Source organism: Haliotis rufescens, unplaced genomic scaffold (genome assembly GCF_023055435.1).
Source record: "Haliotis rufescens isolate VD_foot unplaced genomic scaffold, xgHalRufe1.0.p SCAF_3, whole genome shotgun sequence".
NCBI lineage: Eukaryota > Metazoa > Mollusca > Gastropoda > Lepetellida > Haliotidae > Haliotis > Haliotis rufescens.
Genome location: NW_025964001.1, coordinates 12,854,732 through 12,867,252, shown reverse-complemented (window position 1 = coordinate 12,867,252; position 12,521 = coordinate 12,854,732). Strand labels below are relative to the sequence as shown.

Genomic DNA, 12,521 nt, shown 5'->3' with positions numbered 1-12,521 from the left:
GGTGCGTCTACGTGCTATTGGCATGTTAGAAATTGGCATAAGTCAGCGTCCAGTGGTCATTACGTTCAATGTCTGACATCTCCTCCATATTATTTTTATCATTCGCCCATCAATGTTTTAACTTTGCTAATTGTATAACGGCTAATATAATACTGCTTAAAATCATGTTTAATGTCATTGCTCAACAGGTTCATCGTTGCAAACAACGCCGGAGACGCATCCAGAATAACTGTCTGTCATCCTCCTCGACAGGCCACGTGATGTAGGTTGTCGTCTGCAGCAGTGCATACAGCGTTTCTGAACCAGAGTCAGCTCAAACTGGCACCATGGACTCTGACTGAAACTGTCGGACAGTACCAAGGCGACGTTTCTGCTGTTATCCAAACTGTTAACAATGTTGTCAACTATGTAACGCCCAGGAGTGAAAGCTCTCCAATGAATGGATAACTTTAATTTGTCATAAATTTCAATTTTCGGCAGCAGGTTACTTCCGTATCCACCCAGAATCATCTTCACAATACAGAACAAATGCATCATAGATGAATCTTTCCTCTCTTTCTTCTATTCGCTGTCTCTGTTTACATCTCATCATGTAAACACAATAGCGGATGTGCCAACTTAAGCTATAGACAATTGAGATAACGACTATTAACACTATTGAAACTATGGAAAAAAACAGAGATTACGGGAAACTGATAAGGTGAGATCCGACACGTCTCTTCAGACACATCAACTATATATTCCCCAGGAATAAAGTCTCTCTCGTGGATACACAGCTTAAAGTTGGCTTCGTCTTCAATCCTTGGTATGATATTATTCCTTACCGATCTTGAATCAGCTTCACAATAAACCACAAAAGCATCATAGATGTATCTCTCTTCATCAGCTGTCTTCCTCTTTTTGTATCTCAACATGTGGACATAATAGCGAATGCGCCAACGTAATTTATAGGCAATGGAGATAACGACTATCAATACTACTGGAGCAGTGGAAAGACCATAGGCAATGGGAAAAACACGTGGGATCCGACACGTCTCTTCGGAGACATTGGCATCAATCAGAAGCGTTGATTGGAGGTTCCATGGATATCCACATCGATATGACTCTGGGAAGTTAGTAAATTTACTTTTATCTGCCTTCACCCATGTAGCAAACCAAAGACTAGCACAAGTACAGACAAAAGTTACGCCTTCGTGGTCTAGTGGTAGAGCGTCCGCCCGGAGAGCGGAAGGTCCAGGGTTCGATCCCCGGCCGCGTCATACCAAAAGACGTTAAAAGATGGTTCTTGTTTTTACCCTGTCTGGCGCTCGGCATTAAGGGGCTAAAACAAGGACTGGTCGGCTCGGAGTCAGTATACTGTGTCTGAGTGGGGTATTCATGTTAAACTGCGGCATGGTATCTCAGTGGGCTAGCACTATAAATCGGTATCAGTCCGGACTAGTACAAGCAGCTACACACACACACACTCACACACGTGCATGCACGTCGCTATATAAATGCAATAGTCTTGGACGCGACGTTAAACTCAATTTCACCTCACCTCACCTACAGACAAAATCCTTAAAAGCCAAATTCACTTTTGACAATTGCTCTCTGATTGGTATAGAAAATACAACTTCACTGACGACCTGGGTGGCATTTTGTGAGAGGTTCAGAGTTTTGAGTTTTGTCAAGCTATTGAACACACCAGGATTTAATGACACAATTCTGTTTCCATGAAGATCTATATATGCAAGTTGATGGAATGTAGATATTACGCTTGAAACGGCGTATAAATGACTCCTTGGCATTCTCAGAACCTTCAGTTTTTGAAGATCACAAAGATGTGTGTCGAAAAAGCTATCGTTAAAGTTCATCATTGTATTGTACGATAGGTCCAGGTATGTAAGTTCCGTGCATCCTCTCAGTGTGTTTGGGTGAACAACATCCCCAAATTTAATGAATTTAGCAATGCCTGCGAGGTAAAGTGCTTTAAAAACACAGTTATTAAATGCATATGCTTCTAGTCGTGCGTTGTTTCTGAAAACATTGTTTAATGAAAGAACACTAAGGTTTGGTAATGTCGAAAAAGTATCTGTCTGAATCAAAATCAATGAATTACCAACTAGTATTAGGTATTTCAAGGCTGTAGGACAATTCAAACTACTATTTGACAAAGAGACGTTGTGATAAATGTCTATATGTTGAAGTTGTGAATGGTTGGTATGAACACAAAAATTTGGGATCTCTGTCAGGAAGTTTGAATGTAAATAAATAGACTTCAGGTGTTGGGGTACAAGAGCTGGCATCCAAGATATGTAGTTATTAGCAAGACGTAGGACGCGTTATGAAAACACGTAAAAATACAAATGTCTGATTTGACAAAATTCAATATTTAGACTGTTTACATTCAGTTGGTTGGTTGGTTGGTTTGTTGTTTTACGCCGCACTCAGCAATATTCCAGCTATATGACAGCGGTCTGTAAGTAATCGAGTCTGGACCAGACAATCCAGTGATTAATATCATGAGCATCGATCCACGCAATTGGGATACGGTGACATGCATAAACCAAGTCAGCGAGCCTGACCACCCGATCCCGTTAGTCGCCTTTTACGACAAGCATAGTAACCTTTTACGGCAAGCATGGGTTGCTGAATACCTATTCTACCCCGGAATCTTCACGGGTCGTTTACATTCAGGCGTGTATGTCTACGTACAAGGTCATCTGTGCTATTGCGAACATTTATGTTATTTGACACGTCAAGTATTCGAATTTTACTCTGTAAACTGTAAAAGCATTCCTGAAGAACATCTTCAGGGACACTGCTGTAACCTAGGTCGAGAAGCTCCAGCCTTAACATGTCTTGGAACGCATCACCAGAAATGTATGTGATACTGTTGTTACGAAGAAATAGGATTTTCAACTGTGTGATGTTTCGAAACGTAGCTCCTGTTATCCTTCCCAGATAGTTTGATGAAAAGTTCAGAAACTCTATTGTAGGGTTTAAATTGGGTATCCTTGTGAGTCTCCTTCCCCTATTTGTGCAACTGACACAATAACAATAATTACAAAGAGAACACTTGCACAAGGTTTTGAAACACTCTGTTGTCACGTTTCCACTTCTTCTTCAATGAATTTTGTTTGCGGTATAGTAACGCCGAGTGTACAAACTTTAATCCAAAGAACGATCCTACAGCCATGTGTCATTGTGTGTCCACAGCTATCTATAAAATGAGAAAAGTCATGTCATATCCAACATTTACCCTGTAAGTGAGGTTTAGTTTAACTTCGCTTTAAACACTATTTTCATTTTATCAGTGGGTGATAAAAATATAAGAAATTAACATCACACAGGCAATATCTCGGTCATAAGGCGACGCTTTTAGTTCTCACGGTGTGTCTCTATGTGGGGAATTCCTAATACAGAATAGAATCCTAACGACCACCGGACCATTACAAACACACATCGTGTTGCTGCACCAAGATAACTTGGTTCATCCTTGTTCCTACATTTATCAACTAATAGTTTAATCTAGTAAATAACGTATTTATAAAATAATCCAAAATAATCTTTAACCACGTGTCACTGACAATTAACGAAGTCACTCGATCTTGACCATTGTAGATGCGATGAATGTCAACCTACATGAACCTAAGCACGTTAAACATTCACATAGCAGGCGCATTGTACTTAGTTGATGGCTCCAAATAATACTTTGTATCACTTGAAGTGCACTTTATCATCAACGGCGTCTTTGTGCAATAATCTTATTTCACAAGCCATTTATGTTACCCTGTGCCAGGTAATATATTACTGTTGAGTGATGAGCGTTGGCTTATTTTTCATCTTAAAAAATGCAGAAAACGTGATAGATTCAGCACAATTTATTGAGATGAAGTACAAATAACACAATTACATACATGCATGGTATAAACCAAAAATACTAAGCTAAAACTTTAAGGATTTAAGTAATTAAGTCGGATTAGGAAAATCGGTCCTAATCGGTAGTCCTTCAACCAAAGCGGCGAGCCAAGACTGGTATTTGTGTCTCTCAACAAACTTTAATCCGATGCTAGGGATAAGCATTAGAATTAAGATGAGTAAAAGGACCACCGTGATAAGGTGCAGTGTTTGCACTTCAAGAAGACGTTCTATATACAATAAAGGCCCAAGTGATAATTTAGTTACCACCTAAAAGGTAAATATAAGATAGCTACGCGACAAATCGCAAAGAACAATGAAGAACGAAACGTGGTTTATTTCACGATAAACCATTGTTCTATAATGACGTCATTTCTGGAGATTCGAACATGCGCGCGCGACTTGATGACGTCGTAAACTGGACGACGTTATTTTTGAGAGGAAATAGTCTTATGAGTTGTTCCCCATAGATGTAGCTGGACAGCGCAGATTAATGCAATGGCCACACGATCGCACCCAAAAGTGGGAGCGATATCACAATCCACGTTGGGAGAAAAGGTGCAGCTAATCGACGTGAACATTGTGAGAATACCAAACTTATCCCCCTCTACACAATATGGAGCTGTCCGACATTGCCGAGGTCGGATTGTATTCGGGGAGTCATCATTATTTTAAAACATGTAAATATTTTCAAAGCGTGTACAATTGTACTGACATCCTCATAAGAGTTGTACATAGTGTTGATATCTCATCGTTGTTTATCATACAACAAAACACTGCAGGGAGAATAAACCACTCGGGGCTGCGCGTCTCGTGGTTTATCTCCTTGCAGTGTTTTATTGTACGACAACTCACTCCCACTCGTCGTTTATTTCTAAAATTACAACCCGAGGGAAAAAAACATTTAAGGTACATAAACAATACAAATACGAGGGAGCAGTCCCTCAATCTGGACCTCTCATAATTTTCAGTTGCGTATGTACATTGTTTATGCGCAACACTTATTCCAGAAACTCCACCCTGAGGTCAGTTACCCCTTGGAATATCTATATATACACGAATATTACCACATTTTGGTGATTCGAAGTTTGTTAACCATATGTATATTAGATGTACAGGAGCAGAGAATGTTAGAGACAGAATCGTAAGTCAGTTAAAAACAATTTTAACATAGAAAAATATTAATCATCAGTGATGAATTAACAGAGCATTTATTCTCTATACATCTTCTTAAAAGATTTTTATTTTTTTTAAACTATCTCTGCAAACATTGTTTAAGTCGCATCCAGAATACATGTCTATCCTCCTCCTCGTCTGGCCACGTGATATAGGTAGTCGTCTGAAAGAGGGCATACAGTGATGACGTCATGTTCCTGGCCTCAATGTTTTCAAGCAGCACCACCACCACGTAGCCCTCGTCCTTCTCCAGAGCTTGTTTCTGGATCAGAGTTAGTTCAAACTGACACCATGGACTCAGAATGAAATAATTAGACAGCACCATGATGACATTTCTGCTATTATCCAAATTGGTTACTATGTTATCAACTATATATTTCCCAGGAACAAAGTCTCTCTCGTGGATACACAGCTTAAAGTTGGCTTCGTCTTCAATCCTTGGTAAGATATTATTCCTTACCCATCTGGAATCATCCTCACAATAAACCACAAAAGCATCATAGATGTATCTCTCTTCATCAACTTCCTTCCTCTTTTTGTATCTCAACATGTGGATATAATAGCGAATGCGCCAACGTAATCTATAGGCAATGGAGAAAACGACTATCAACACTATTGAAACTATTGAAAAACCATAGACTATGGGAAACACATAAGGTGAGATCCGACACGTCTCTTCAGAGACATTGGCATCAATCAGAAGCGTTGATTTGAGGTTCGGAGGGTATTCACATTGATATAAATCGGGGAAGTCCGTGAATATGTGTTTATCTGTCTGTACCCATGTAATAAACCAAAGGTTAGCACAAGTGCAGAGATAATCATTTTTTGCTAAATTCACGTTTGTGAGTTGATTTCTGATTGGTACAGGAAATACAGCTTCACTTACGACCTGGATGGCATTCTGTGAGAGTCTTATACGTCTGAGTTTTGTCAAGTTGGTGAACACTCCTGGATCTAAAGACGTAATTCGGTTTCCATGAAGATCAAGTTCTTTAAGTTCCCGGAAGTTCGATATTACATTTGGAAAAAAGGATAACTGACACCTTGGCATTCGTAGCATCTCTATTTTGTCAAGACCAGATAAGATTGTTTCGAAAAAGCTATCGTTAAAGTACAGCATCGTATTGTACGAGAGGTCCAACCATGTAACTCCGGTACATCCTCTCAGTGCCTTCACGTTAACGATGAAATCGAAATAACCAAATTTAGCAATGCCACTGAGATAAAGCTTTTTAACAGCACTGTTATTAAATGCATATTCTTCGAGTCTTTCTTCAGCTTCGTAACTTCTAAAAGCATTACTTAGGGCAATAAACTGAAGGTTTGGTAATGATGAAAATGTATTTGAATGAATCTTCGTTATTAAATTTTCTATGAAATTGAAATATTTCAATTTTTTTAGACATTTCAGACTAACATTTGACATGTATCTTATGGCATTTTGGCGTAAATCTAATGATTGAAGTTGTGAATTATTGGTATTATCACAAAATCTGGGAAGCTCTGTCAGTGAGTTTGAACGGAACGAAATCACAGTTAAATACCATGGAACTTCAGCTGTTGTCCAAGCAATGTCATTGTAAACAACATATAGAACACGTAGTGAGTCCAGACGAGATATCACAGAAAAATTAACGTATTTCAGATGACAAAAACCCATTTTCAGACTTATTATATTCAGTCGTGTAAGCCCGTCAACAAAATCTTCTGTAATATTCCGCAAAAACCTGTTATGGGAAACGTCAAGAGTTCTAAGCGTGTTATGCAAACTATGAAAAGATGCCTGAAGAACACTTACAGACACACTACTGTATCTGAGATCAAGAACCACCAGCATTAGCATGTCTTGAAAGGTGTCTCTGGAGATGTTTGTAATACTGTTGTTGCGAAGAATTAGAACTTTCAACTGTGTTATATTTCGTAACATATCTCTTGTCAGCTCTCCGAGGTAGTTTGATGAAAAGTTCAGAAACTCGGTTGTAGGGCGTAAGTCCGGAATCCGTGTGAGATTTTCCGCGTTGTTTGTACAACTCACACATTTATCAGAACACCTACACAGACTTTCAAAACATGGTCTATACACCTTTCCACACAATACTACCGCTCCTTCTGTGTTTGACGGCAATATCATAGCGCAAGCGATTGCACAAATTGTTATCTCCAGAAGACGTGCCATGATTTTTTCAATAACCGTCTTAAATCCTCAGACTCTAAGTATCGTACATGAATAAATCTGAAATGGAAACAAACGCCATGATAATTTAAGACTTCCAGGACAACAACCATTGATACTACTGATACGATGTTAAGTGATTATATTCTATGTAAATGGCTAAGCAGTGTTCAAGGTGTAATGTTCTACCATTTTACGTTTTGTTTACTGCGTTTTGAATCGCTGTGAACTGTGTTGTTATCCAGATGATAGGGTACCAATGAAATTGTTCAAACACTGACACCAAAGAGAAAAAAACATCTCATAGAGATGATATGTGCACTGTTTTGGGACGTAACAGATTGAAATCATGCGTGTGCAGGCTTAAAAATCTCTAAATAACATAGCATGATTGTTAATATAAATTGGGTATTAGTTTGGCATACACTTTAACTTTCAGTCAAAAGCGTTATGTCTGGCAGAAGTAACGACCAATAAATATGTCGAAAGTAGGAATATAATACTAACCTCAAGCAATTTAGTAGATGCAGTTGTAGCGGCTGAAAAATAGCTTATGTCTGGTTCATCATGTGTTACAGTCTCAAGTGAACACTCCCGGTTGTCATGCTGCGATATTTCCTCTAATAAACTCAACGTCGAAATGAGGAGGTCAGATCTCTGATTAACGCCGACAGCTTTCGCCGATCCATGCTGCTCGTTATTGGTTTTAGTAGAATAGCTATGTTACAGTAATAAAATACTTTCTTCATTTGAATTCATTTGTGCGTGTGCGTGCGTATGTGCACCTGTGTGCGCGCATGCGGTTGCGGGGACACTCTACAAGCCTGTGTAGCCGTGTTAAAATACTTTCTTGATTTGAATTCATTTAAGCGTGTGCGTTTGTATGTGCGCGTGTGTGTGCGCATGCCATTGCGTGGAACTCTACAAGCCTGTGTAGCCGTGTTAAAATACTTTCTTGATTTGAATTCATTTGAGCGTGTGCGTGTGCGTGTGCGTGTGCGTGTGCGTGTGCTTGTGCGTGTGAATGTGCGCGTGTGTGTGTGTGCGCATGCGGTTGCGGGGAAACACTGCAAACCTGTGTAGCCGTGTTAAAATACTTTCTTGATTTGAATTCATTTAAGCGTGTGCGTGTGTATGTGCGCGTGTGTGTGCGCATGCCGTTGCGTGGAACTCTACAAGCCTGTGTAGCCGTGTTAAAATACTTTCTTGATTTGAATTCATTTGAGCGTGTGCGTGTGCGTGTGCGTGTGCGTGTGCGTGTGCGTGTGAATGTGCGCGTGCGTGTGTGTGTGTGCGCATGCGGTTGCGGTTGCGGGGAAACTCTGCAAGCCTGTGTAGCCGTGTTAAAATACCTTATTGATTTGAATTGTAAAAAAGAGATACTTCAGTTCAGCAACTAAAAACGTGTTGTTGGCAGAGAGGTTTGTGTATTTATTAGAAGCATTACAATGGTCGTCGAGAACAGAGACACGAGGATGTTTATCCCGTTTCCTATTAAGTGAGAGACGTGGTAACGGACACATTTCCTTCTCTGTTTGATGACGCATCACACAACGTTAACAAGGCTATACATGGGTTGCCCCGCCACTTTACATAATGTATGGTGTGAATTAAAAGCAGTTGTAACGATACCAACCAAACTACTTCAGTCTGACGGTTCAAAATGTAAACTTAGTGCCAGAGGGAGAACACCCACATGGTTTCTTGCAGTGTTCCACCCTGAAAGCTTTGTTTGTCATGGTAGTTCTATTAACGTAGTATTGATGATGTCTTTCATACTGGGCGAAAGGATTCATGTAGCTTTGAGGAGTACAGCGTTTGCTCGTCACGCTGATGACCCGGTTCGATTTCCCACATGCGCACAATCTGTCAGACGTCGTTATATGGCTGGAATATTGTTGGAAGCAACTTCAAACCCAACTCACTCACTCACTCTTTCATCCATGTTCGAGCAGCACAAACGATTAACCGGAAGCAGTCACTGTATCATAGAGTGTTTGAAAAACAAAGTTCCAATGAATACTTTTTTCTCGATATTGACCTTATTTTCGATCGAATTAAAATCGTCTATGTTACAACTCTCAACTCTCATGTGTTATTAGTCTTCAATGTATAGTTCTAATATGAAAAAATAATGTACATGATATACGGCCTACCCGAATAGGCATTCACCTCTATGAGTGAGTGAGTGAGTGAGTGAGTGAGTGAGTGAGTGAGTGAGTGAGGTTTTACGTCGCTTCACACATTGTGGTTGCACACATTGTACCCATGCGGGGACACACACACACACACACACACACACACACACACACACACACACACACACACACACACACACACACACACACACACACACAGGTTCAAGAAGAATGTACTTATATGATATCAAACGAGCAGTCACAATAACAGTGCAGTGGAACCTTTATTCACTCAATGAATAGTTTAATATCATCATAACATATCACAGTCATGCTTTAAAATAAACACGTTGAGTTATCAAGTATATTATATTTTATGTACGCTTCTGACAGAAAATCAAGGATTGAAACTGGAAAGTGCAGGTTTACAATAAAAACAGATTCATTCTTTGTATTATGCATTATTTGTATTTAAGATGTGTTGTTGTCACAATGATATACGAGGATAATAAAACATGGACGGTCACCAAGAACCCCATAATCACATTTGAAAATGTTTCTGACACGAATTCAGTTATTAGAACTGTAAAAATTGACTCAGTTCTCATATTGAACAATAGTTGACCAAGCGTAATATCTATATATATGTTCAATACAGGAGGAAATAAATACAACGTGCAATAAACACAAAGCAAAACAATGAAATTTTATACACTTGTGATTTTAGATCGGAGGCCCTAAAGAAATCTTTATCACATTATATATCGCAGAACACAAGGCTTGAAACTGGTAAATTTAGTGCATTTGGTTTTATTTCACACATTTATGAAATCATAAACATCGATACAGGGCGGCATACACACGAAAAGACACACGATGCTGTAAAACATAGATAGATTCGAATCTTCATCTAGGAATGTCAGTAATTCCTGTCGTAGTCGAAGTTGAGCATGTGGCGGCTGGAGGTTCCACCAGAAGAGGGCATGCTCTTCAGTTTGGTGACTGTCAGATAAACCAGGGCGACCACAGCGAGCGTTGCTACACCGCTGCCGAACCCGATACCTGCCGAACTGAGCAGCTTGCTGTTGCTTACACGGGGACGCACGACCGTAGTGGTCTTCATCGTCACAGGGTCCGTACATTGGCATGTCATTCTGCCGGACTGGTATGCCTCGATCTGGGAAGTATGAGATATTGCAAAATGTATTATGATATTTGTTATGTTGCAACTGATGTTGTATAATGTATAGCTGTATTAACGGGGAACGTTTGTGTTGGTAATCAATTTGGATGTTAGATATAAGAGAATGTGACCAAATGCTTAGATACATTAATTTTGATGAATGGTATCTTATTACGAGACTACAAGTTAGTCTAAACAGTAAGTTTCCCAAACACCTTTTAACTGTACAATCACTATCTATTTTCATAGCTCCATGATGAAATATATGTTTGCTGGTCAGTAAAGAATGTTTTAATGTTGTAAATGAGAAAACATATCAATCAAATTTCTTAAGCACGTGCTTTTTTATGCATACATTACATATATATGTTACAGTCAATGTCTATAATCGGGCAATATTAATATTGACTAAATCAATCGGGCAATGTACATATTGGCTGAAATTGTCAGTCAATATACATATTGCATGACATATGAGCCTGGACTTTAAACATATTGACTGAAGTGACTCCTTAATTTAAACTCATTTTAATTTGGATCTACGAAGATCAAAGTAATTCAAAGTTTACTCAATATATTGGAATCAATCTGATGTTAACAAACTATATATCTTTGTTTTCTTTATAAATAAAAAGTAAAATAGATGAGAATAGTTAATTAGACAAATAAGAGGTAAGAAATAGTATACAGGTGATCCTCTGCACCAGCAATAGTGTTATAAACTTCAAGATTCAATTCAATAGCAGTATATTCCTTAATATAAGAAAATGATCTAATTATCTTTACTTCTAGTGTTTATTTTACTCCAATAAGGCTCCAATGTAAATAAGTGTGGTCATCGTGATCATGTGAAATGAAAAGAAAAGAAAACACTCACCATTTGCTGTTTAGCTATAAACAAAAGTACATAATGATTTTATTTAGTAAGGAAATTATGGTTTTTATTCATTTGACACTCTTGCGGAGAAGTATATACATTCTAGTTGTGTAAGATTTTTTATTTGTTACACGTTTAAAGCCTCCATGAAATATTGAAAAGCTGTTTTATCTTGAAGCGAACAAACATCAAAGTGTCATTTTGAATCTACATGACAATGGGGTATAGTACTTACTGGCTCCAGTACATTGCTTGGCCGGTTCTGTGAGGTATAAACAAACAGGACGGTGTTTTAGATATTTCGATTAGAATTATACATACATACAGACAGACAGACAGACAGACAGACAGACATACATACATGAATAATTGCGGATATGAATAACCCTTTAGAGTTGTTTTCTTTGTTGTTTTACGTCTCAGTCAGTGATGTTATATTTACTCATAATACAATTCAGCTATCTCATTGGTCAGTCGCTGTCCTTTGATATCCCATACAGGGCCAGCTTGTAGGAAAATCTTGACGTCATAATGTTCCATATGACGTCATTTACTTGTCACATCAACCATACTAAAGTCAAGGCGGTCGTAAGGTCTACACACAGATTATAGTATCTGTACTTGTGAACACGAATGGTTAGTTGGTTACAAGTTTAACTAGCAGGTTGTACATGTTTTGTCGAGCTTAACATCCGTGTGCACCTCCAACCTTCGATCTCATGGTATACATGCCCACTCTGATAAGCAATGGGACTGTATTGGATTTGAATGCTTTTAAACCATAACATATGATGTCCTACCGTATAGGAATTGGTAGTGCATGTCAATGCTTGGAACCAGTCATAACAAACCCTCTCCAAGTACATATATTAACGCCACAAATATCCTCTGTACATGATTCTTAAATCAATTATATGTTTGATTATTGCTTTATCACGCAGTTAACCAAACCGCCGGGCAAAAAAAAGTATACACCCGTGTTTTATGGTGATCAAAACTATAAAAAACAAGAAATGTTTAGGTATTTGATACGGGTTTCATAGTTGTGTTTTGGACCTTAAGTTTGCA

General features: G+C 38.7%; 2 protein-coding genes and 1 pseudogene across 2 annotated transcripts in view; all 3 read right to left on the bottom strand.

The window, feature by feature from the left end:
- Positions 1–190: 190 nt before the first annotated feature.
- On the bottom strand, positions 191–2,841 carry LOC125384338 (annotated as a pseudogene).
- Positions 2,842–3,851: 1,010 nt separating this feature from the next.
- On the bottom strand, positions 3,852–7,833 carry LOC124134804 (toll-like receptor 13). Its single transcript, XM_046499848.2, has 2 exons — positions 7,763–7,833; positions 3,852–7,315 (listed from the first exon to the last, which is right to left on the bottom strand). Exon 2 carries the CDS (start codon positions 7,256–7,258, stop codon positions 5,159–5,161), a length of 2,100 nt encoding a protein of 699 aa, XP_046355804.2. The 5' UTR covers positions 7,259–7,315; positions 7,763–7,833; the 3' UTR covers positions 3,852–5,158.
- A 1,825-nt stretch (positions 7,834–9,658) lies between these two features.
- LOC124134765 (mucin-3A-like) overlaps positions 9,659–12,521 on the bottom strand; it is a 47,335-nt gene continuing 44,472 nt past the window's right edge. The window contains exons 102-104 of the mRNA XM_048403769.1: positions 11,689–11,715; positions 11,454–11,467; positions 9,659–10,570 (exon numbers count right to left, since the gene is read on the bottom strand). Coding sequence (XP_048259726.1) covers positions 10,313–10,570; positions 11,454–11,467; positions 11,689–11,715 — 299 coding nt within the window. The 3' untranslated portion in view covers positions 9,659–10,312. The remainder of the gene's footprint in view (positions 10,571–11,453; positions 11,468–11,688; positions 11,716–12,521) is intronic.